We start from the raw sequence: 27691 nt of genomic DNA on the forward strand, positions 1-27691 counted from the left end.
ATTAGTAACAGCCTGAAACTGGAAACAGCTCAGATGTCCTTCAATGGGCAGATGGTAAACAAACAAATATCTGTAGCATGAAATATTACTCAGCAATAAACAACCAACTATTGACACATGCAAAAACTTGAATGGATTGAATCTCCAGGGAATTAGGCAGAGAAATAAAATAAATCCAAAGGGTTACAGACTATATGGTTCTACTCACATAACACTACTGAAATAACAAAATTATAAAAGTCAAGACTAAACTAGCAATTGCCGACTGGTATGGATTAAACACAGACTGGGGAATTGGAGGGTCCCTGTGGCTATACAAAGGTATAACAAGGCTCCTTGTGCTGGTGGAACTGTTCTGTAATCTTGTCTGTGTCAGTGTCAATATCCTGATTGTGTACTACAGTTTTTTAAGGTGTTACTACTGGAAAAATTGGATGGAGAACCAAGGAACTCTCTGTATCATTTCATACAATGGTTTATGAATCATGATTACACCAAAATAACAAGTTTAATTAAAATGATTAATAAATCAAAGTCAGGTCAAAGGTACAAATTTCATTTACATGCAATCCTTTTTATGATTCTAACCATTGAAAAATAAGTAAATATTTTTTAAATCTTCTTTACTTAGATTAAAAAAACCCAATATTTTCAGTGGAAGAAATGGCCTTACTGGCCCATTCAAAATTGTCTCCCTACCATACCTAATTCACACTCCAAAGCAGCTCATGCTTGTTCAGACTACTTCCTCTGCAATCAAAATGCTATTTAATAACCAAGGTTTCATTAATTAATTACAGCAATGTTAATTCAATATTCTCTAGGTACTTTATGAACTAGCTGTGAGAACAGTCACACAAATTCCTCTATAAATGCTTCTTTATTGTTCAGGTTCATTTGATATATTCATTTTTATTGGGATAGAGTTGTTTTTATTTTAATAAAGCTATATAGAGAAAAAACTTAACACATTTTTTTATGTAGCATTTTTTTGAAGACCCTGAAGGAAAAATTGAGTTACCATCATCATTGAAAATTTATTCCTGGAAACGTCCACAGGATTTTTTAATCAATCAGGTAAGAGATAATTTTACTATTAAACAAAATTTGTATTAGCTATGAGATATAATATCCTAGTTTTGAAAATTTGCATTTTAAAAACAATTTAAGATAGTTTTCCTGTGGTATCTAGTAAGAAAATGTAATTACTTTTTAGCATTTATATTAGAAATAAATATTTATCAATATAGTTTGTACTGGTTTCCAAAAGAATATTGACATTTTGTTTAAGGCCTCAAGTTTCCTTCTTCTCTGAATGATTATAACCTAAAATGTTGCACAAAGTTTTCCTTAAATCTTGACACACTTTCTCCTCTCTGCTTCTTATGTAAAGGTCTTTTTAGGTTAGAGTTCATTCGCATTAATTTTCCAGTCCAAGAGAATAGCACTTGGACTTGTCTGTTCCAGGAATTTTTGAAGCATTTTCCAAGGGCCACTTTCATATCTAACTCCATTTGTTTTTTTGTTGTTGTTGTTTGTTTGGGTTTTTTTTTCTGATGTGGACATCACCCAAGAAAACTTCATTTTAAATAGCACTTCATTTTAAATAGTGCTTATATACATTAAAGCTTTAGACACATTGATCTATCTTCCTAATTAATAGTTATGTTAGTTTGAATATATTTGGTATTTTTAAGGGCTTAATTATCACTAATATCTTTTTTCTCTTCTTAAATCTCCCACTTTCATTTAATGCATAGAAAACTAGTAGGCTAAATTAGGTACTTAATGCTAGTCAAAAGATTAAAATGGAGCAGATTCCTCTGTGATTATGGAATTCATTGCATCTCTGTTTCTATGCAAAGTGATTTTATTCCTGAGTTTTAGCTTCTAGAAGCACTGTTACTAATGAAGAAAATATAATTTATCCATCATATTTTCAATTATTGTTATTAGTTAAGAAAGTCAGAAACAATAAACCTTAAATATTTATAAAAATAAGAAAATAACAAAGTACATCTTTGTCCATCAGAGTACTTTTTCAATGCCTGTCTGTAAAACACTTTAAATAAAATAAATCAAATTTATACAAACTGTATTTTTAAATTAGTTATGTTGTTAGGTGACTTTGAAATGAACAATGCAAATTCTGTGATGTTAATACAATTCACTTCATATGTATGTATTATTAATAATACTCAGGCTCTACTCACTCTAAGTACAGAAATTTACATTCTAAGCAAATGAAGAATATAAATTCCATGAAGTGAGAGTGTTGTAAGTTTGGATAAGTAAGAAAGCTTTCTACCTTTTTATCCTTTTAGCATACCTTACGTCTGAGAGATACACTTGTACTAAAAATAAATGAATTCATTGTTGACAATGACACTTCCACCTTACTGAAATACTGTCATCCATCTCCGTACCTCTCTCCCTTTGCACTGACCCTTTCTCTCAGTCTGTCGTGCTGGGACTGGACCAGAACAGCCAGAACAAAAAGTCCTGCCAAGCAGTAAAGTTTTAGAATAGTGCTGGCCAAGTTGTATTGTCTGAGTCCACAGTGATAAACACATTTGATTTTGAGACATTAAATATGGACAAGAAAAAGTGGAAGTGTCACCCAGTTGTGTCCAACCCTGTGGGATCCCATGGACTATAGCCCATCAGGCTCTTCTGTTCACGGGATTCTCCAGGCAAGAATACTGGAGTGGGGTGCCATTCCCTTCTCCAGGGTTTCTTCCTGACCCAGGGATCGAATCTGGGTCTCCTGCATTGCAGGCAGATTCTTAACCTTCTGAGCCAATAAATATGGACATACATAAAGTTTAGACAAAAATATTGTAAAATAATAATGACCTTTCTATATAAAACTTACTGAATATATATTGTTGCTGTTTAGTCACCAAGTCATACCTGACTCTTTGCATCCTCATGGACTGTAGCCTGCCAGGCTCATCTGTTCATGGGATTTCCCAGGCAGGGATAATGGAGTAGATTGCCATTTCCTGACCCAGAGATTGAACCTACATCTCCTGTGTCTCCTGCATTGACAGGCAGATTCTTTACTGCTGAGCCACCAGGGAAGCCACTGAATATATGTGTGTGTGTATATATATATATATATAGATATACACACATACATATATATGTGATCTCGACACATTATATGTATGTAATTTTATAAATTGTGCTTGTAAATTATGAACTTAAGAGTCAATTCAAGATAGTTATAGGTAAATTTCTCTCAGACATTTGAAAGTACTTTATAGAGTTTTCAAGGTGCTAGTTATACAGATGATTGAGTTTCTATAAAAATCTACTTTGCTAATTAAAGTCATTTGCATGTTAATTTGGTATGTTAAATATGTAAAGTTGATATTAATTGTAACTAATTTAAAAAATTTGCTACAAGTCATATTTTTCCCTATTATCTTTTTCCTTTACTGACCTTCATATATAAATGCAACTTTAAATATATACAAATTAAATAATGACTGCAAAATTACAAGATTTGAAGTCAAACAAGATTTTTAAAAGCTGTCTCAGTTAATATTTTTCATCCAAGATGAAGAGATTTTTCTAGCTACCAGATGTTAACTAAGCTTCAGGTTTAACTTGAGTGGTTTATTTAAATTTCAAATCGGGTTTTAAACTCTGTGTGTGTGTATGCATGCTAAATTTATCTGCATATGTTACATCTTACAACATTTTATTATGTTAAAATTGTATTTTATAGGCATTACATTATTAAATTAATGTCACAGCTCTATCAGAGGTTTTCTTATAGAATGTTTATTTTTTTATTTCTTCCAATTCCTCTGTGAGAAAAGAAATCAAATTTGGCCTGTATGTAGCACACGGAATTATATCAGTAAACTAAATTTCCTTTATTTTTCCCAAGGAGCGATATCTCTCTATATATATTTTTATTTCAGGCTCCGGTGGTTGTGAAAAATGAAATCCTGTTTGACTTGTTTTCAGCGAATGAACATTTACTCTGCAGTGAGGTAGGCTGGGGAGTATGAACCAAAAACTCCTTGAAGAATGCCTTCTGGACCCGCTTAAACAACTCCTGGGTGGTCAATTTCAGTGCTCTTTCTCACCTTTAAATTTTAGTATAACTGAATATTTCATGCCCAGACACTCAAAGAGGAAGAGAAGTTCTTTAATTGAGTTTAGCAAGAGAGTCAGTGGAGGAGATGTTAATATTAGCACTGCTTGTGCCATGGACCAGGGTAGTCAGCTTCTCACCATCTGGCCATTTCTCTTCTGGATCCATGTACCTGGCAATTAACATAACATTGTTGCCAGTCTGAGCCTACATCATGCCCAAGAGTAGGGTGTCTGGTGGTGTTTGACTTGCCAATGTGGAGGAATCAGGAGATTCATTTCAAATACAATACCTCACCTATACAAGACAGATTTTCAGCACAGCAGTCCTACAGCCTGTGGGAATTCACCTTCTCCTTCTCCACCCTGGGTTCTATCCATCATATGTAGACCTGTTCCACTTCCCTAAGGTAGTTAGATCAGAAACAGGGATTTTTTTTTTTTCATTATTGTCTCTGAAGGCCCAGTCATAGGGGTGTAGTTATTATCCATTCAAACATTTTGTCCTTATCTTTAACATCTTGGCTAATACTAAAATCAAAATATTTATTTTTTCGGTCAGGTTATACTGAGTAGTATAAAATTATCTCTGAATTGTTTTATATTTTATGAATTCCAAAGACTTTAGCATATTTTCCATGGATGTGTAAAATGTTTTATTTATTTTTATTGAAGTGTAGTTGATTTACAATGTTGTTTTAATTTCTGTTATACAGCAAAGTGATTCAATTCTACATATATACATATATATTATATCTGCATTCTTTTGTATATTTTTTCTGTATGGTTTATCACAGGATATTAAATATAGTTCACTGAGCTATACAGTAAGACTTTGTTATTTATCCATTATATACATAATAGTTTGGATCTGCTGATCCCAAACACCTAGTCCATTTCTCCCCCACCTTCTTTCTTGGCAACCACAAGGCTATCTCTATGTCTATCACCCCATTTCTGTTTTGTAGATAGGTTCATTTGTGTCATATTTTGGATTCCACAAAGGAAGTATAAAATAATTCTATAGTAAAATCTCCAGGTACATAGGACGATATCTGATTTGCCTTTTTCAACTTAACCTACCTTTAAGAAGCTTTCTGCTGCTGCTGCTAAGTTGCTTCAGTTGTGTCCGACTCTGTGCGACCCCATAGACGGCAGCCCACCAGGTTCCTCCATCCCTGGGATTCTCCACGCAAGAACACTGGAGTGAGTTGCCATTTCCTTCTCCAGTGCATAAAAGTGAAAAGTGAAAGTGAAGTCGCTCAGTCATGTCCAACCCTCAACCACCCCATGAACTGCAGCCTACCAGGCTCCTCTGTCCATGGGATTTTCCAGGCAAAAGTACTGGAATGGGTTGCCATTGCCTTCTCCAAGAAGCTTTCTAGATAACCAAATTAAGAAAAATATAAATCTTATGACTTCAGACTCAAATATTGAATCTCCTTACAAACCAGGCAGTGAAACATACTCTGAAGTTCAACTCTTCACTATGCCTTGCTGCCTGATGAAAACCTTGCAGGTGGGAGTTTTACTTGGAGCTCTGCTCTACCTGCCGATCAATACGTGAATATGGGAATTAGAGTGTATTTAACTGTGTGCTGAGTTTTACTTCTTTCTCATGTCTCATTGCTTGTCTAATTGATCTTATTGACATAGAAGGATCATTTTCTTCTCAAATTCTCACATTTACAGAATAGCAGCTCAATAAGGTGGCACTATTGGTAAAGAACTCATCTGCTAATGCAAGAGACTTAAAAGACTTGGGTTCGATACCTGAGCTGGGAAGATCCCCTGGAGGAGGGCATGATAACCCAATCCAGTATTCTTGCCTGGAGAATCCCGTGAACAAAGGAGCCTGGTGAACTACAGTCCATAGGCTCACACAGAGTTGGACACTACTGAGTAGCTAACACGTTCACTTTCACAGCTCAGTCTTTTATAAAACTTCCATAATAAAGCCATCGTTGCTCTCAGAAGCATTCAGTCTTCCTCCTTTCTCTCTCCTTTTCTGTCACACACACACACGCACACATACATACACACACACACACATACAGCTAAAATGGCGATCAGTGTCAAATCACTGACCATTTACTCTGAAAGACAGCTCTTAGATAAAGATTTTTAGCTTGTATTATGATTATATTTTCTGAGAACAAAAGCAAGATACATGACTTTAATCTGTAGGTCAGAAATAAAAATGTAGAATATATTACATGTAGGATCTAATCGTACTCCTGGAAGTAGATTTTCAACTGCCACCCACTCCCAAAATTACAGTGCCAACAACTGAAGAATAACTAATGAACACTACTGGTTTTTACCTCTAGCTAATGAGATGGATTATCAGCGAAATCTATGCCGTGTGGAAGATATTCAATGGGAGTGCTTTGGCCAATTATTTTAAAGGAACAGCAGGGGACCCCCCTCTTCTGGTCTGGAAGCCCTGGGAACACATATACTCTCTGTGCAAGGCTGTGAAGGGCCACATGCCCTTGTTTAATAGCTATGGAAAGTATGTGGTGAAGCTTTACTGGATGGTAAGTTCTTGTTACCATTTGTGTATCTGTCATATTGCAATATGTTTCTCTTACCTGTTTTTAAAGACGCTAATAGAAGATGAGACAGTTTATAAAGGCTGTCAACTGTGTACCTACTGGAGGAAAAGTCTTACAGATTTAGTTTGAGATTTAAAAGAACACAGTTGCATCCTCTGTGATACCAGTTCCCTGTGCTTTTTATTTTTTAAATGTTTATGAAGTGAAGTGAAGTCGTTCAGTCGTGTCTGACTCTTTGCGACTCGTGGACTGCAGCCCACAAAGCTCCTCTGTCCATGGGATTCTCCAGGCAAGAATACTGGAGTGGGTTACCATTTCCTTCTCCAGAGGACCTTCCCGACCCAGGGATTGAACCCAGTTCTCTTATATTGCAGGCAGACGCTTTAACCTCTGCACCACCAGGGAAGCCCTATCCTACCTAGAACTGTTGCAACCTGAGAGCCAGGCGTCTGGAGTATAGTTACTTTACAATGTTGTGCTAGTTTCCACTGTATAGCAAAATGAATCAGCAATACATATACATGTATCTCCTTTGTTTCAGATTTCCTTCCCGTTTTAGGGCATCACAGAGCACTGAGCTGTGCAGTATGCTCTCGTTAGTTATCTATTTTACCCACAGTACCAATAGTGCATATATGCCAATCCCAATCTCCCAATTCACCCACCCCGCCCCTTCCCCCTTGATATACATACGTTTGTTCTCTACGCCTGTGTCTCTGTTTCTGCTTTGTAAATAAGATCTTCTATACCGTTTTTTTTCGGATTTCACATATATGCTTTAATATATGATATTTGTCTTTCTCTTTCTGACTTACTTCACTCTGTAAAACTAGTGCTGCTGGGACCACTGAGGGGCAGTCCTCTGCTGCCTGTGACCTTCCAGGAGGGCACGCTGGGTAGGCAGGTGGGTGCATAGATAGGGCTCTGCCCTCTCTGACGTGGTATCAGGGTCATGGGCAGGAAACAGGGTTTGAGCTTAAGTGTGATCCAGTCCTTTCTTGATCCAGTCCTCTCTTTGCTACTACTGAAGGGCCTGATCTGATCCATTTTTTGCCCTGACCTTGATATTTGTTTTCATGTTAACAAATCTCACTTTGACACAGGAAATATTTTACCTTCACCTGAAAAGAAACAAATGGGAAAGTTGGAAGCACAGGTAGAGAATTCAAACCGCCTTAATTAACACAACAAAGTAGACTCACACCCCACTGAGCAATGCTAGACTATATTAAACACCTTTGGGTTTATCATGGTGGAATGCTCTTTTCTAAAGGCCCAGAGCCATAGGCAGGCCCAGCTATGGGATTGTAGAGCTTCTTGTTCAAAAGTTGTTAGCCATTTCAAGATGGTGATATCAGCACTTTAAGCAAAGCATGAGGTCCTTCAGAGTGTGGGGTCCCATGTGACTGCACAGGTCACATACCCATGAAGTTGGGCCTGGTAACAGAGGAAAAGTATTCTTGAACATTTGAGGCAATGAGGAAAGTAAATCATGCTATTTTATTTTTCTAAGAACATGGCTTTCTCCTTAATGAACCGGAGCCATCTATTCTTCCTGGGGTGAGGAATGTTGAAAGGCCAATGCTTAGGAATCAATAGGATCATTACATAGGAAGGGGCTTCCCAGGTGACTGAGCAGTAAAGAATCTGCTTGCCAGTGCAAGAGATGAGGGTCTGATCCCTGGTGGCTCAGATGGTAAAAGCGTCTGCCTACAACATGGGAGACCCAGGTTCAATTCCTAGGCCAGGAAGATCCCCTGGAGAAGGAAATGACAACCCACTCCAGTACTCTTGCCTGGAAAATCCCATGGATGGATGGAGGAGCCAGCTAGGCTATAGTCCACGGGGTCACAAAGAGTCAGACACAACTGAGCAACTTCACTTTCACTTTCACTTTGGGAAGATTCTCTGGAGAAGGAAATGGCAACCCACTCTGGTATTCTTGCTTGAGAAATCCCATGGATGGAGGAGTCCATGGGGTTGCAAAACAGTCAGACATGACCTGGCAACTGAGCATGCACAGTATGAAGGTTTAAGGGAGGCTTAGCCTTTGATATCCAAAATGGGAGTTTGGGTTTATTTTTTTTTTATAAGACCTTTTTTTCAAGACCTTGAAAGTTAAAGTGTTATTAGAAAAAATAAGTTCCTAAATTCCTTTATCCTTCTATGTTGACCAATCAGGAGGCAGATTGGACAGAGTAGACTTCAGAGTATTACATGTGTACAGAGGAGTGAAAGGGAGGATATGCCATTAAGAATGTGGATACACAGAGTACAGTGTAGGATAATAGAAAGAAAGTAAACACAGCAAGAGTTAGGAGGTCGGATGCCTGAGTATTTAGCCCCACTTCTGCACATTTGCCTAAACTTGAGTTGGGACAAAGTTCAAAATTATCAAGAATTGCAAAACACTGTCAGCAGAACACTAAACCAACCCTGTTAGCTTCTTTCTCTCTCTGCTCACTGATATCCTCCCATCTTTTCTAATTTCCTCCTGGATGGGGGTCAATGTTTTATTTTTAACACTATATACCATTTTGCAAAGAAAATGTGATTTCTATTTAACTGTACAGATTCCTCAGAAACCTACACCTTCCTGAATTCAGAAACTTTTTAAAAATGAATTTAGTCCAATTTGGAAATGTCAGTCTGACACAGTCATTTAACCTGCCTCTTTAGATGGTATAGTTCTTGGGAAAGAGGGCTAGGAATCAGAAAGACAACCTCATGTTCAGTGACTTCCGGTCGCCCTTTGGTTTCAGCTGAGGAATGGCGTGTGGGAAATGATCCTAAACTGCTGAGCACTGAGGTATGACTAGCTCCATGTGAATTATGTTGTAGGCCCCTTGCTGGCACTCGTCTCTGAAGGGCATGGTCTTATTTGTGCTCACTGAGACTTGACAGAAAGCTTTTCTCATCTTCAGTATCTCCAAATCCATTCTTAGGGCCACATGGGCCCCTCAGGGTCCCTTGCACATAAAGGCAAAGAGACCATCTCCCTCAAGAGAATAGGCATGCAATATGTCCTGGAACAAATACAGGGAATGATAACGTGGTAATTATGTAAAAGAACAGGACAGTTCAGTTCAGTTCAGTTGCTCAGTCATGTCCAACTCTTTGCAACCCCATGAAGCACAGCACGGCAGGCCGCCCTATGTATCACCAACTCCCAGAGTTCACCCAAACTCATGTCCATCGAGTCAGTGATGCCATCCAGCCATCTCATCCTCTGTCATCCCCTTCTCCTCCTGCCCTCAATCCCTCCCAGAATCAGGGTCTTTTCCAATAAGTCAACTCTTTGCATGAGGTGGCCAAAGTATTGGAGTTTCAGCTTCAACATCAGCCCTTCCAATGAACACCCAGGACTCATCTCCTTTAGGATGGACTGGTTGGATCTCCTTGCAATCCAAGGGACTCTCAAGAGTCTTCTCCAACATCACAGTTCAAAAGCCTCAATTCTTCAGTGCTCAGCTTTCTTCACAGTCCAACTCTCACATCCATACAGGACTACTGGAAAAACCATAGCCTTGACTAGATGGACCTTTGTTGGCAAAGTAATGTCTCTGCTTTTCAATATGCTATCTAAGTTGGTCATCACTTTCCTTTCAAGGAATAGGCATCTTTTAATTTTATGGCTGCAATCACCATCTGCAGTGATTTTGGAGCCAAAAAAAAATAAAGTCTCTCACTGTTTCTACCATTTCCCCATCTATTTCCCATGAACTGATGGGACCAGATGCCATGATCTTAATTTTCTGAATGTTGAACTTTAAGCCAACTTTTTCACTCTCCTCTTTCACTTTCATCAAGAGGCTTTTTAGTTCCTCTTTCTGCCATAAGGGTGGTGTCATCTGCATATCTGAGGTTATTGATATTTCTCCCGGCAATGTTGATTTCAGCTTGTGCTTCTTCCAGCCCAGCGTTTCTCATGATGTACTCTGCATAGAAGTTAAATAAGCAGGGTGACAATACACAACCTTGACGTACTCCTTTTCCTATTTGAAACCAGTCTGTTGTTCTCTGTCCAGTTCTAACTGTTGCTTCCTGACCTGCATATAGGTTTCTCAAGAGGCAGGTCAGGTGGTCTCTTTCAGAATGTTCCACAGTTTATTGTGATCCACACAGTCAAAGGCTTTGGCATAGTCAATAAAGCAGAAATAGATGTTTTTCTGAAACTCTCTTGCCTTTTTGATGATCCAGCGGATGTTGGCAATTTGATGTCTGGTTCCTCTGCCTTTTCTAAATCCAGCTTGAACATCAGGAAGTTGACAGTTCACGTATTGCTGAAGCCTGGCTTGGAGGATTCTGAAGGTCCTGACAAATAGTAGATTCTCAACACTATTAGTTTCCTCCCCTCTTTCCTGTATTCTTTCTTTGCTCCTTTCTTTCCCCACTGCTGCCTACTATTGTGGAAGCCAAAGGAATGGATCATTCTTCCTCCAACCCCTTGGTAGAGTCAGGGAGAGAAGCACACGATCAGCTTCCCAGATGCTCTCCTGCCCATCTTGAGTCCAGGTGCAAAAATAGAGGGGATATAATGATCACAGGCAAATCTCTACCCGATTCTCTCACAATATGACCTTGCTGTGGTTCAGTTGCCCAAACTTGCTTAGTTCCTCTGGTATCCCCCTATTGCCTACTTATAAAACAGGTTATTTAAAGTTTTGTTATGAAAGTGTATTCTTTTATACATTGCTATTGTATAGTTGCTGAGCTGTCTCCAAGTATTTGAAACCCCATGGATTATAGCCTTCCAGGCTCCTCTCCTAGGCAATTTACATCTCAACTTTACTTGCCGTTTCCTTCTCCAGGGAATCTTCCCTACCCAGAGATTGAACCTGTGTCTCCTATATCTCTTCTGTCTCCTGATTGCAGGCAAATTCTTTACCACTGAGCTACTTGGGAAGGCTTTATACATTATAGGTAATAATAAATGTGAATGTAAAGGAAGTACTTTTAAAATTAGTCTTTTTAGCTATGTGGCCTCCACCTGACTGGGATTTGTAATTTTTATGTAGTCAAGTTTGTCATTATATTTCTTTACAGAGTCTAGGATATTTGTCATTTAAACAAGGTACAACTTCAAGAATAGAAAAAATATTTCCCTTTAGTTTTATTTTAATGTTTAGATCTATCATTTGTTTTATCTACTGTGAGAAATGAAGAACTGGTTTATTTTTTTTACTTAAAAACCTCAGCCAGTTGTCCCAGCATTTTATGTCAATGTTTTACTTTTTCCCATTGATCTTAAAACCTGCTTTTATCATACACTAATTTCCAATTTAAATTATGTTTGATTTGGATTTGGGGCTCTCTTTTCTTTCACTATTTTCCTTGTTCTCTTCAGATACCATATTACTTTAATTATAAGGAATTAAATTTGTTTCGATTTTTTAGAATAAAATGCATTTCTTACTTTCATTTCAATGTTTTCTTAGCATTTCTGGGTAAACATTTTTACTAGTATTTATCTTTGAACACATATTATAATTGTTTATTCCTTATTCTACATACAAAAGGGTTAATCCTTAATCCTCATCATTGTTTTTTTTTTTTTCACTATAGCTTCCCTTCTTTTGAACTTTTTATTTTGATTCATCTTTCATTCAGAAGGAATATGCATTCCAAAATTTTATTTACTTAGAATATATATGTGAATTTTGGGGGTGACAATATTGAGGTCTATTTTCCTTTATACATGATTATGTGAATGATCATTTGCTTACATATGGAAAAAGTAGCTGATAACCTGTTTGAGAATATAACAGCCAATGCCTGAGTATCTCCTGTGTTTAACACTTCAGGCACTCATTCTGAGCACTCTCCACCCTACCTGAAACCCTGATACCGTCTTCCCTGAATCTGCTTCACTTTTCTCTATAGTGCTGAGTATGAAGTATCCACTTAGTGCGTTCATTAATATAAGGATATATATGTGTATGTATATATATATATATATGAATATGAATCTATTGCTTTCTTGATGCTTTTCCCAAGGCTTTTATTCATACATATATTCTTATTTTCACCATTGGCCCAATCTACAGTTCTTTTGGTAAAGTAAATACAGAAGCCAAGTTACAGTAACCTCTTGCTAGTTCTCTTCTACTTTGATCCATTCTTTAAAATTGGACTGTAGCCCTAGAGGGTATAGGAAAATACTGAGTGATGAAAGTGAAAGTCTCTCAGTCATGTTCGACTCTGTGTGAGTGACCCCATGGACTGTAGCCCGCCAGGCTCCTCTGTCTATGGAATTCTCCAGGCAAGAGTACTGGAGTGGGTAGCCATTCCCTTCTCCAGGATCGAACTGCAGGCAGATTCTTAACAGTCTGAGCCACCAGCGAAGTGACTAGATAGACAGAGGCAATTTTTAAAGAGACGGAAACAAGAACTTTGCTGTTTGAGAGACCATGTCCATGGAATAGAGATGGCTGCCTGGTTTTCTAGTTGTAGATATCTATTCTCTCTGGGCTAAGAGCAAACATTTCTGCCTCTCTCCCCCTAATTCCCAGGTGGTAGGGCTGAGCCAACACCTCTTTCCAGATGAGGTGTAGTACAGAACTAGAGGAAATTATTTCTGAAAAGGTAAAATGGATTGTTATTTTCACTATGTATGTCCTTTTCCGGACATACACAGTTTAATTTCTGGCTTTTTCCTCTTCCAATTCTAATTCAGTATTTATGTGTCTATCCTTCAGTTTTCACTGCAAATATTTCAGAAACGTGTTCATACATACATTCTCTATTACCTCCTACTGTTTGATTCAAGATGATTTACTGGAGATGTACCCTCTGCCCTACCTCAGTTCTCCTTCCCCTGTGCAGTCTTGTACACCTTAAGGCTGCTCCAAATCGCTTTTTTTCCCCTTCCATTTGTAGACACTTTCTTATTTGTTTCTTACTGGATGTTGATTTCTCCTTCTGCCTTTTTACATGTATTCTCCTCCCTCTTTCTTATTGCCCCTTGAAGCATTTATATGGCTGAGACGGTAAAGAATCTGCCTGCAGTGCAGGAGACTCAAGTTGATTCCTGGGTTGGGAAGATCCCCTGAAGAAAGGAATGGCAACCCACTCCAGTATTCTTGCCTGGAGAATCCCAAGGCCAGAGAAGCCTGGCAGGCTACAGTCCATGGGGTTGCAAAGTCAGGCACAACTGAGTGATTAACACTTTCTCTTTTAATCACTTCTTCAAAGTAAACTAACCAATGAGAACCTTTCGGCACGGCATTTAAAGTGCAGGTTTTTATACCAGTGTATTGTTTCTCCCATAAAATATTCCCATTTTTTTCCAGTTTGGATTCTAAGAGAATAGCCTCAAAGTTCTTTGACATCAACCAGATAAAAATTTATTAGGTAGCATGAAGAACAGTATCATAAAACAGAGTTTTCTTTTTTCTTTCACCTGGCAGTGATAACACTGCTACTGAGCTGCATATGGTCTCCTCGGTACTTTCCGATGTCAGCATTCCTTGGGCTCCTTGAAAAAAGCAATCACATTATTGCTCTCCACTTGAAATATGTATTGCTCTTGGCAGTCTTTCTCTGAGTGCTTTCATTTAGCTCTGAATAAGCAAGAAAACACACACACTGAGACCAGTGGTTTTCCCCAATCATCATCTATCTTTCCATACAAAAGCATTATAGTTTTTATTTCTGATTAACTTTTATGCTTTTTAAGCACAGTATTATTATAGAATTTGGAGTTTATTCAACTGTGGGTGCAGGACACACCTGCACAAACCCTGTCTATTGCATTTTCATATCCCAACCCACAGTCTGGGTAGAGTTTGCAGTCAGCATTTGAAACAACGTCTCTCACACCCAGTGACATTTTTGTTCTTTAAACAGTGTTTTCAAGGCATATGCCTTGACAAATTACTTTCCCATTATTCAATTACTTTTATTTTCAAAATGGAAATTTTTTATTCTCAATTCATCATTATTAATTTTATATATGCTTTTATTAAAACATACTCAGTCATGCCCAACTCTTTGCGACCCCATGGACTACAGCCCACCAGGCTCCTCTGTCCATGGGATTCTCAGGCAAGAATACCAGAGTGGGTTGCCATCCCCTTCTCCAGGGGATCTTCCCAATTCAAGGATCAAACCTGGGTTTCCTGCATTGTAGGCAGATTCTTTACCAGTGAGCCACCAGGAAAACCCATTATTGGCTCTATATATGCTTTTATTAAAACACATTCAAACACTATTAAAATGTTTAAATTAGTAAATGAAATGTCCCTATGAGTCTACCTACCCAGACAATCATAGTAAATTATCTCTGTTTATCCTCTTAAACCTTTTTCTTAAAAGTATATATGTAAACACACTATATATAATCTGTACCAACAGTAAAATCATACAGTATTCATCATTCTGTATGTTTTCCTTAACCATGGACATTTTCATGCTAATGTTTGTTGATCTACCTTGTACTCCATTGCTTGAACATAACAATAATTACAGTTGATCTTGGAATAAGATAGGTCTGAATTGTCCAGGTCCACTTAAAAGTCTACTTTTTAAAAATAAATACAGTCATATATTTATGATCTGCCGTTGGTTGAATCCTCAGATAAGGAAGGAGGGCCAACTGTAGGACTTGAGTACGTCCAGATTTTGGTACATGTGACTGATTCTGGAACCAGTTCCCCTACAGATAGCAGGTGACAATTGGATACATATTTTGCTAATTTCATATTGACAGACATTCAGGCTATGACCACTGTTTTACCAAAGTGATTCAGTTTTATGTATATATATATATATATATATATATATATATATACATATCTATATTATTTTCAGATTTTTTTCCATTATAGGCTATTTCAAGAAATTGAATATAGTTCTCTGTGCTATATAGTAAATCCTTATTTAATTTATATACAGTAGTGTGTTTCTATTATTCCCATAGTCTTAATTTATCCTTCACCCTCTTTCCCCTTTGGTAACCAAAAGTTTTTTGCTTTTTTTTTTTTTCTATGTCTGTGAGTCTGTTTCTGTTTTATGAGTAAGTTCATTTATATTATTTTGTAGATTCCACATATAAGTGATATCATGTGATATTTGTATTTGTCTGACTTACTTCACTTAGTATAATAATCTCTAGGTCCATCTATGTCTGCAAATGGCAATATTTCATTTTTAATGGTTGAATAATATTCTGTTGCATATATGTATACCACATCTTCTTTAGCCATTCATATGTCAATGGACACTTAGACTATTTTCACGTCTTCTTGGCTATTATAAATAATGCTGCTGTGAACATTGGGCTGCATGTGTCTTTTTAAATTATTATCCCTAGTGTTTTTGAGGATTTCTTTTTTGTAGTGATAGCACTAGGGATTAAAGTATACACACATAGCTTATCACAGTCCAGTAATATCATTTTACCGCTTAAATTGGGATATAATTTTACCTACCTTTTAGACTCCTTTACACCTCTCTATCTATAACATAGTTGTCTTAAATGTTCGTCTACATATGTTGAGACCCTCATGAAAACTTTTGCTTTTAAATGTCAAATATAATTTTAAAAGCTCAAGGGGAAAAGAATACTTCATAATTTAGCCATATGCTTACTCTTTCCTTTACTCTTTCTTCATTCCTAATGTTCCATTTTATTTTTATTTTTTTTACCTTTGAGGAATTTCCTTTTGCCATTCTTTTTCAGCCAGGTGCCTGGTGACAAATTATTCTCTCTTCCCTTTATCTGAAATCATCTTTATTTCACCTTTATTCTTAAAAAATGTTTCCACTCAGTGCAGAATTTGGGGTTGACAATTGTTTTTCTTTCAGCGTTAAGTATGCTACTTTCTTCTGGCCTCTGTTGTTTCTGGAAAGCAATCTGCTGTTCTCCTGCAGGCAATGTCTTCTCATAGACTGCTTTCAAGCTTTTGCCTTTTTCTTGAGTTTTTAGAAGCTTGAATTTGATGTGTATAGATTCCTCAGTGTTGATTTCTTTGACATTATCCTGTTTTGGACATTCTGAGCCCCTTAAATCTATCAGATTATTTCATGACAAATTTCGGAAGTTTTCAACTTTTTCTCAAACCTACTGCAGCTTCATATTCATATTGTTTGTACCGTGTGTGTGTGTGTTGACACCAATAGCATGTTATATATTTTCCATTATCTCACAGGTCCCTGAAGCTCATATTAATTTTTAAATCTATTTCCCTTATTGCTCATAATTTCTATTGATTTAACTTGCTGTTCACTAGTTTCTCTGAAATTTGCTTTCTGTTACTAACAGGTTTGTTTATTATTTAATACTAAGTTCAAATTTTCTATTTTGTCCTCTTTTATATTTTCTATCTCTTTGCTGAGATTTTCTATTTTCTCTTTTGTTTCAGGAGTGTTCATGATTACTTGTTGGAGCATATTTGAACAGCAGAGTTATAGTTCAAGCCTAAAAATTCCAGTTTCTCTGTCATTTTGACTTTCTGGTCTGTAGATTGTATTTTCTCACTGAAATTAAAATAATCCTGGGTTTTAGTATGAGGAGACATTTTGGACAGTTTCCTGGATGCTATCACTATTATACCTTAATGACTTTGGTTTCTAATTAAAATTTCTGTTTTAGAAGGTAGCCAACCTGTTTAGATTTGTAATGTACACCCTGGATCACTTTTGTGAGCTTTTTTCCAAATCTCAGTTTAATTTATAAAACCTGACTAGTGCTGTTGTGTTAACCATCTCACAATCTGCTTGTTACCACCTGAGGAAGGGGAGGTGTGCACTGCTGCATGAGTAGGAGGTGGAAATAATAGTTTCTTCCAGGCCAGACATCTCCTGTTTCCTGAAGGAGGATGGAAGTCAGTTCTTCTCTTTGACTCTGCTGGGGAGAGAAACTGCTTTGTTTACTTCAGATCAAGTGTGGAAGTCAGAGCTCTGCCCTGAGTGGGAAGCACACACCTGTTACTGGAGTAGAAATAAGGGAAACTAAAATTATATAACAGGAGAAAATATGAAAATAGGGGAAAATAGTCTCATTTATATAATTATGACCACTCAGATTTTTTGGAAATCTCTCATCTCTGATTACACTTTGCTTGATTTTTTTCATAACTGTGATTTGAACTATTATTTATACAACATACTTTAAATTTTCTATTCAGCTTGGTCATAGGAGAAAGAGGGTATAGATATATATAGCCGATAGTTATCATGACCTGGAATTGAGCTATGGAAAATGTTAAAATTTGAGCATGACTATTCTAAAGTAGATTTATTAACTTATGTTTATCTTAACAAAAAGGCATCTTTCTGTACAAGGATTCTATAATTAAACATTTTGATGGTCTTTTAAAATTATGCAGCACTAGCAGAGTAAACTCAATAAAAAATGTCCTATATACATCATTTACATGCAATGACAAAAATTCAGTCAGTTCAGTTCCGTCGCTCAGTTGTGTCCAACTCTTTGTAACCCCATGGATTGCAGCACGCCAGGCCTCCCTATCCACCATCATTTCCCACAGTTTATCCAAATTCGTGTTCATTGAGTCGATGATGCCATCCAGCCATCTCATCCTCTGTCATCCCCTTCTCTTCCTGCCTTCAATCTTTCCCAGCATCACGCTCTTTTCAAATGAGTCAGTTCTTTGTATCAGATGGCTAAAGTATTGGAGTTTCAGCTTCAGCATCAGTCCTTCCAATGAACATTCAGGACTGATTTCCTTTAGGATGGGCTGGTTGGATCACCTTGCAGTGCAAGGGACTCTCAAGAGTCTTTTCCAACACCACAGTTCAAAAGCATAAATATTTCGGTGCTCAGCTTTCTTTATAGTCCAACTCACACATCCATACATGACTACTGGAAAAAGCATAGTCTTGACTAGACAGACCTTTGTTGGCAAAGTCATGTCTCTGCTTTTTAATATGCTATCTAGGTTGGTCATAACTTTTCTTCCAAGGAACAGAGTCTTTTAATTTCATGGCTACAGTCACCATCTACAATGATTTTGGAGCCCCAAAAAATAGTCTCTCACTGTTTCCACCGTTTCCCCATCTATTTGCCATGAAGTAATGAGACCAGATGTCATGATCTTCGTTTTCTGAATGTTGAGCTTTCAGCCAACTTTTTCACTCTCCTCTTTCACTTTCATCAAGAGGCTCTTTAGTTCTTTCTCACTTTCTGCCATAAGGTGTCATCTGCATATCTGAACTTACTGATATTTCTCCCAGCAATCTTGATTCCAGCTTTTGCTTCATCCAGCCCAGCGTTTCTCATGATGCACTCTGCATAGAAATTAAATAAACAGGGTGACAATATACAACCTTGACGTACTCCTTTTCCTATTTGGAACAAGTCTGTTGTTCCATGTCCAGTTCTAACTGTTGCTTCCTGACCTGCATACAGGTTTCTCAAGAGGCAGGTCAAGTGGTCTCGTATTCCCATCTCTTTCAGAATTTTCCACAGTTTATTGTGATCCACACAGTCAAAGGCTTTGGCATAGTCAATAAAGCAGAAGTAGATGTTTTTCTGGAACTCTCTTGCTTTTTCCATGATCCAGTGGATGTTGGCGATTTGATCTCTAGTTCCTCTGCCTTTTCTAAATCTAGCTTGAACATATGGAAGTTCATGGTTCATGTACTGTTGAAGCCTGGCTTGGAGAATTTTGAGCATTACTTTCCTAGCATGTGAGATGAGTGCAATTGTGCAGTAGTTTGAGCATTCTTTGGCATTGCCTTTCTTAGGGACTGGAATGAAAGCTGGCCTTTTCCAGTCCTGTGGCCACTACTGAGTTTTCCAAATTTGCTGGCATATTGATTGCAGTACTTTCACAGCATCATCTTTTAGGATTTGAAAGAGCTCAGCTGGAATTCCATCACCTCCTCTAGCTTTGTTCATAGTTATGCTTCCTAAGGCCCACTTGACTTCACTTTCCAGGATGTCTGGCTCTAGGTGAATTATCATACCATCGTGATTATCTGGGTCATGAAGATCTTTTTTGTATAGTTCTTCTGTGTATTCTTGCCACCTCTTCTTAATATCTTCTGCTTTTGTTAGGTCCAAAAATTACCAAATGCAAAAAATGTTAGATCCAAAAATACCAAATGCAAAAATTATTTATATTTATATTACATAACATTTCATTTATGTATTCATCCCTTGGACAGCAAGGAGATCAAACCAGTCAATTTTACTGTGTATTATTTTGAGTTTTTTCACCTAAAGTTAGAAGAGAGAATAGCTGAATAACTGTTCCTTCAAACCTGTCTTGCCCTACATTATCCACAAAGAAAGAAATAAAAAGTCACATAACCACTAAATAATGTAGTATGAGCTCAGTTACACGTGTCATAAAAAGAAGACATTTTCACCCTACTGTTCCTATCCACCTAGGACAAGTATACTGTTCGTTGAGGCTTGAATTCAAATATCAACTTCCTGTGAAGACATCCCCTGAGCAAATTAGTCACATTTTCCTTTCTTATTCCAGAGCATTTGAAACATATTACATTTTGTATTTTGCATATTCCTATATGCCCTCCCTCTCTAGACTATAAACAATTCAATGGTATAGGTATAACCCATGTATTATGCAGATCTTTGAGTTCACAAGGCTTGCATCACTGCTGAAAAATAAATCTCACATGTAAAACCAAAGTTTAAAGGAGTTTGAGCTCACAATCATTAATTTTATCATTTATCTCAAACTTTTAATTATGAAGTGATATATATATGTAAATATATCATGATTTTATTAGATAAAGAATTAACTAATTTTAAGTTCAAAATAGATCTTTAATTAGGAGTAAGAGTAATATGGTAACTGGAAGTATAACTCACTGAGCCTATGAGGATAAAAAATTATCATTAAAGTTACTTTCAGAGAATTTGCATTATGTCTACAAATAAGTTATTTAATTGTGCCTAAACTTATCCATGATTGCATGATGTTTTGGTTTTGCTTTTTGAAATAGTTCAATTTATTCAATTATGTAGCATGAGGCATCCAAGAATATGCTAAAATACCTCATAAATAATGACACTGTAGATATAGATATACACATGTTTTAATTACAATAAATAAAATAATAAGCTAAAATTCTCAGAGTAGTATACAATACTAGTAGGTCAGTCATTAGACATAAGATGCTAAAATAAAATAACAATTATAAAATGAAATCATAAATTTTATAAAATAAAATAAAATTGTAAAAATTGTAAATAATAATGTCAGCAGTATGTAAGAATGTATGCGAAAAATAATGTAAATCACTAATGGTATATTCCTTTCTTCTCATCTTTAGGGTTGCTGGAGAAAGATAACTATTGATGACTTTCTGCCTTTTGATGAAGAAAATAATCTATTGCTTCCAGCTACAACCTATGAATCTGAACTTTGGCCAATGCTTTTGTGTAAAGCTATCATTAAGCTGGCAAATGTTGAGTAAGTAGAATAAAGAATTATCACTCACTTGTATAAAGACAAAATGGCAAACAGCAGCAACAACTATGCACCAATATTGCATAGGTTTATTTTTCAAAAAATCATTTTTAAAAAGCATTTTCTCCAAACAGTATAAACTTTCTAATATAACAATAAACATTTCAAAGCCACTGGTTTGAAGTGCTGTGTTAGCCAGCAATGAGACAAAATTCCCCCAAGAAAAATGCTCAAAACTGATTCTGTATCCAGTGTTTCCTTATGATGAATGGAAAAGTCAGTCATGGAAGTAAAGTTTCAGTTTAAGGAGAGAAAGAAGTTATTTTGTAGAGGAAAATACTGGTTCATCTAATTATTGAATATATGTCCTGCTGTTTAGTTGCTAAGTTGTGTCCAACTCTTTTGCAACCCCATGGACTGTAACCCATCAGTCTTCTCTGTCCGTGGGATTTTTCCAGGCAAAAATACTGGAGCGGGGTTGCCATTTCTTACTCCAGTGTATCCTGGATCCAGTTAAAGTCTTAGGCTTTGGGTATGCAGCCATCATTTGCTAATCTTGAAAATCTGATCTCTTCTGAAGAATGTCCATGTGTTCCTCATGGTTTAGGTAACACTGGTCCTTTTTATACATTCACAATGAAAACTATCATGTTTCCTTCAATATTCCTGGAAAATCTGCTTGTGTCTTATATTCCTGCACCAACCTATGCGAGACATGTCTTAGCTTCCACTTGCAGACTGTGGTCCTTCTATTCTGGTCATTGTTCCATTGCTAAGTTGTTTCAGTCATGTTTGACTCTTTGCAACCCCATGGACTGTAACCCACCAGGCTCCTCCGTCCATGGAATTTTCCAGGCAAGAATACTGGAGTGGGTTGCCATTTCCTTCTCCAAGGGATCTTCCTGAGGCCGGGATTGAACCTGCATGTCTTATATTCCTGCCTTGGCAGGCGCATTCTTTACCACTAGTGCTTTATTCAGGCCTGAGTGATGCGAAAAAGCTTTGATACCTGAGTTGCCAGTGCAAGGCAACTGTGTGTCTCCAATCTGTGGAAGAATTCTCACACACAATGCACCAGCTTGAATTTGCTACCCTTCCCCCTCCTGCAGTTTATCACAGCAGGTCCTTTTCAGCAGAACACACCCACTTGCTCTAACAGGCCACTCCAGCCACTGGCTCAAAGCTCAGCCCCCTCCCCTTCTATTATTATACACAGCCATGTCAGTCAGAAGCCTGGTCTGTTTTTTTGTGGTTTTCTTTTGGCTCAGCTTCCTTTTTCTCTCCCAAAGCCACACAAACAAAAACAGCCCCTCCTGCTGCCACCCTCTTCATCTCTCTTTTCTGTTACCAACCCTCAATTTTCTATCCGGAATTTGTGTTACCCAGTTTGCAACCCTTAATTTCAATCATTTTAAAAAGCTCAGCTCAGAGCATTTAGATAGTTGAATACTACTAAGTATTTAAAATGGTAACAACTATGTTTGTTTATCTTTGAAAGGAAATAACCTTCCTAATTCTCAGATCTAACTTGAAGTCCTGAGAATGAGAGCAGCCAGGCCAGTGAAGCAGTAAATGCATGACCCGGATAATTGGAGTGGCATTTTTATCTTTCTTAAAGCTACAGTAGAATTTTAAAGCAACTTGAGAAATGGCATTATGGTTATTTTTGAAAAACAAACAAATCCAACTTATAAATAAAGGACCAGGCTTAATGCAGGATGCTTCTTAGACCTTGAGGTGAAAATCACTATGTGGTCCAATTTATATTTGTCCAAAAGTTTTTCTCAGATTTTACAGTAGATAGTGAATTTTTTAATGTGAGTTTTAGCTTTCTACACTAAAAATTAATGTTTAGTAGTTATTTAAATATCACTCTGACATGTGCAGAGGAAAAAACATTACTTTTATGAGCTTCGCACAGTCACATTCTAAATATGATTATTCAAAGAGGAGGTTAGACTGTTAATATCTATTCCAGTAGATATTTGTTATCTTGGAGATATGTGGACACATCACAGTTTATAATCTGCAAACAAAAAACCAATATAAATTTCTAAATGATGGAGTGTGTGATTAATACTTCTTTCTGAATTAAAAAACATGTATACCAATCAATACCATCAGTCACCACCACTGGCATAAGGTGGAACTGAAGCTCTGGTTCCTGGGCAAAATATAGATATAGCATTTGTGTGTGTTACTGAAAATAGACTAATCACTTCAGAAAAATATTAAAAGTAAAGGATTAAAATAACAAGAGTGATATTTAATCAATCACAGTCTCATTGACTTTATGCCATAGTGGCAGATCCACTCTTTTGTACAAGATAGAATGGATGTTTCCGGCTTCTCTAAAATTATCTAAGGATTTTATCAAAAATGTCTGATCCCCATCTTGCCCTGCCATGTGTGAGACTGGCTTAATATACAGGCTCATAGGAATCGTATTATAATTACTGAAACTTGAAAGAGGAAAGACATTGCCCTATTTTTAAAAGAACATGATAATATGTTGAATATACAGAAGAGATTATGTATTATTTATATATACGAAGTAAAGTGAGGTGAAAGCTCAGTTGTGTCCAACTCTATGCAACTACATGGACTGTAGACTGCCAGGCTGCTCCTGTGTAATTTTCCAAGCCAGAATATTAGAGTGGGTAGCCGTTTATGAGAGCCCATTTATTCTTTTATTACTGCTTGTTAGAGAGTCCTGTCTTTTATAGACCTCTCCCTGTTTTCAAATGTTATTGACTATAATATTGTGTTTTTGCTTTTTCAGCATCCATGTGGCAGAGAGGAGAGAACTGGGAGAGTTCACAGTGATTCATGCACTCACGGGTTGGTTACCAGAAGTCATTTCTCTCCAGTATGTTTGACCATTAAATTACTCATACATTTTTTTTGTTTCTTCCCCAGTAAAGTTTCTTTAACTAAAATATTCTTAGTCTTAAAGAAAATTTCAAAAATTGCCACATTTTACGAAATGTTTGGAAAATAACATGTTATAGTATTATATAAAACTAATTGAGAATTGCAGGATTAATTTTTTTCCTTATATATAGTAAATTTAATCCTTAAATATATGAATTACAAATATTAAAACAATGTTAATTATTTATATGGTTAAATATTTACAGGTGACCCCTTTATACTCATACATTTATTCAGTACAGAAAAATGAAAGCAACTTTTAATTAGCTACCCAAGGCTTCCCTGGTGGCTCAGAGGTTAAAGCGTCTGCCTGCAATGCGGGAGACCTGGGTTCGATCCCTGGGTCGGGAAGATACCCTGGAGAAGGAAATGGCAACCCACTCCAGTACTCTTGCCTGAGAATCCCATGGACAGAGGAGCTTGGTGGGCTATAGTCCACAGGGTCGCAAAGAGTCGGATACGACCAAGCGACTTCAGTTTCACTTCACTTCACTAGGGAAGAAATAACACTAAAATGCCTATTAGACCTTAGGCACTTTAATATGTTATTCCAGTTAAAACTTACAGTCCTGAAAAGATGATCTTATTTGATCATCCATATGACCTTATCAGCTCAGTGTTGTATATCATTAGAAATGAGAAAACTGAAGCTCATAGTGGCTGAATTCCCTAAAGCAGTGTACATTGTACCTGGAGGTAAAATTTGAGTCTAAATATTTCTGGAGCCAAAGCACATAGTGTTTCTCTCATATGATTCTAGATATATAAAAATTGTTTGCCTATGTATAAAGAGAGAGTATTTAATGCAAAGCTTACTTAAAATTTCACAAATATTTTTTGTCTCATACATAAAGATTGTAGACATATGATTTGATCATGTTATCATTGACACTGAAAATTAATCAGACTAAGGTGCTAGAAAATAATTATATCAATAGATCTAAACATACCATCAATCAGAATGCTGATTTTTACAAGATCAAATCCATAGTACAGTTATCAATTTGGATCATCTCTGATCTTTGATGTTAGAAAACTAGCATTTCCAGGGTCCAGGTTAAAGAAGATGAAGACAGATTCTAGTCACTTGGATTCCATAATTTAAAACATCCTTTCAGCAGGATAAACTAGCCATTGCTTTGTTCAAATAAAAATATTTGTAGGCAAAAATTAGGAGGGTAGACAAGCTCCTTGACGCCTTTTCTTGGTAGAGAACTGACCTTGCTTTTTGCCTTCAGAAAGGTCCAGATGGCAGCCTTTTATATCTTCTCATGGAAAATTATTTTCTGATACCTAATAGAGTATTTATTGGCATAATATTGTCAGTGTTAGTAAGGAGAAGTAGAGAGAGGGTGGAATTTATAAACAGACTTTACTAATTTTTTATCTTCAATGTTGATGGAATACTTATAATTTCCCATTAATTTTTCCTGCAATAAAGATACCAGAGACATGAAAACATCAGACATCTATCAGAGGGTGGTAAAGAAACAGGAGATCAAAATAATTCTTGACTAGAAAATTATTAAATTAAAAATTGTGAATAGTCTCTTGCTAGAATCATGGAGTGAAATTATGCATGAAAATTGAAAACAATGTTCATATACTTTCATGATTATAAGACCAGTTTAATAATTAAATTAAATTTTTAAATTGCAGTATTTTAGATGCTCAATTTGCATGAATATATGATTGCTTATAAAATGTCTATGAAAATGATATAAGAGAGGGAAGCTTGAGCTTTGGATTCAGAACTGTATATCTAGATTTATGTTTTTATACTTCCTACTTCAAGCTATGTAAATTTTACAAGTAATATAATTTTGGAGGCCCAGAGTTTCCATATGTAAAATAGGGGTAAAAAATTACCTATCCTATATGGCTGCTCTGGGGATTGAAAAGGTGAGAGTATTGGAAAAAGTAGCTGATGTGTGGTAGAGACATAATTAGTGCTAGTTTCTTTCTCCTAATGCATATCACTGAAAGTGAAAGTGAAGTCACTCAGTCATGTCTGACTCTTTGTGACCCCATGGACTGTAGCCTATCAATCAGGCTCCTCAGTCCGTGGAATTTTCCAGGCAAGAGTAGTGGAGTGGGTTGCCATTTCCTTCTCCAGGGAATCTTCCCAACCCAGGGATTGAACCCGGATCTCCCACATTGCAGGCAGATGCTTTAACCTCTGAGCCACCAGGGAAGCCCCTAATGCATATCTCTGGATTATTTAATATTATACAGAAATATGTATGACAGCTAATGATCAACCTTTGGAAGCAGAGAAAAGTCTAAACAAATAAGTGAGAGTGACTCAGATGTTCAAGTTTATCATTTTACTTCTAAATATAATCGAAAAGTAAAAGATATGTACTCGCTTTGATTTATTTCGTAATGTGTAGGATTTTTTATTATGAATACTCTGCCACATTATTCATATAATTTAAAATTGCAATTATACTATAAAATCACAAAGTTAATTCATGTGTATATATGTGTATAATTTTAAATGAGAAGAATGTCATGGAACTGTAATAATGATTGTTAAAAAATAGTTTAATTTGATATCACTGTCTGCCAAGGATCCAGGGAGAGGTCCGGCATGGCTTCCTGGAGAAAGTTCTGATTTGATCAGAGCCTCTACTGTTGGCTGGGTTTGATTTGAGAGGAAGGGAGGAAAAGGGCATGGAAAGCAGGAGAACGATAAGATCAAAGCCATGATCTGTTCAGAAGTTGGATGTTTCTGTTACTACGAAGGATTCCGTGTGCCAAGACAGCCCCTGAGGGCCTTCATTGGTCATTCCAGGAGAATCGGAATATTGAAGTTTCAAATTGTGTTCACTACTAACTTTTCCCATATGAAAATCAATAGGGTGAAAAGTGTTTTGTGATGTCTTCAACAGACAGCCTTTCCCTTCCCTCTCACATAGAAGCACCAAAGGGAGACATTGCTAGATTTGCAATTGTTGACCTTGCCTCATGTTTTCCTACAGTTAGCACTGTCTTATCATTTGAAAACAAGAAACACAAAGTTGTAACTCTGTATTATACTAGAAACACAGAGTGGATATTAGAAGTCTAGCAATTTCAGATGAAGAGGTGATGTTTTTCTCCACAAATTTGTCTGATCTTGATGTAATTCGTTTGAGAATGGAACACTCCGCCATCGCATACTTAATTCTAACTGTCCAAGAAGTTGTATAGTCTCATCCTGTGGAGTTTGAATATTTCTTTTTCACAGTATAACATTTGTTACACTGTAGGTGGAAAAAACACATGGTTTTGGATTCAGAAAGATCCGTTTTAATCCTGATTTTAGTATTTCCTAGTCTATCATTTGTGACTACATAAAATTTGCAACCTTCTCTTATACCTCAATTATGATTGCACAACTTAGGTTGCAGAGCCTTTGGGGGATTAAATGCATTAAACAAAACCAAACAAAAAAACCCTACCTGACCACCCACATCTTCATTCTGCTTCTCAAATGTTCTAAAATCATTATCCCCTAGGGTCTTAGCCTGAACTGTTCTTTCTTTATGCCTTAAATGATCTTCCATCAGATATTTACTTGGCTGGATAAGTCATAACATTTAGATCTCACCAGGCTTAAATATCAACTCCTCAGAAAAACCTTTTCAGCCATCTAGGTTTAAATAATTCCTTTCCCAAATGATTCCATAGCCCATT

At 36.7% G+C, this 27691-nt stretch overlaps 1 protein-coding gene across 1 annotated transcript in view; it reads left to right on the plus strand.

Annotated features, from left to right (window-relative positions):
* Positions 1–27691, plus strand: part of ADGB (androglobin) — a 185955-nt gene that overhangs the window by 28513 nt on the left and 129751 nt on the right. Inside the window, exons 3-7 of the mRNA XM_052645937.1 lie at positions 985–1077; positions 3936–4007; positions 6441–6650; positions 20940–21079; positions 23859–23945. Coding sequence (XP_052501897.1) covers positions 985–1077; positions 3936–4007; positions 6441–6650; positions 20940–21079; positions 23859–23945 — 602 coding nt within the window. The remainder of the gene's footprint in view (positions 1–984; positions 1078–3935; positions 4008–6440; positions 6651–20939; positions 21080–23858; positions 23946–27691) is intronic.

The sequence above is a fragment of the Budorcas taxicolor genome, chromosome 9, assembly GCF_023091745.1.
Source record: "Budorcas taxicolor isolate Tak-1 chromosome 9, Takin1.1, whole genome shotgun sequence".
Taxonomy (NCBI): domain Eukaryota; kingdom Metazoa; phylum Chordata; class Mammalia; order Artiodactyla; family Bovidae; genus Budorcas; species Budorcas taxicolor.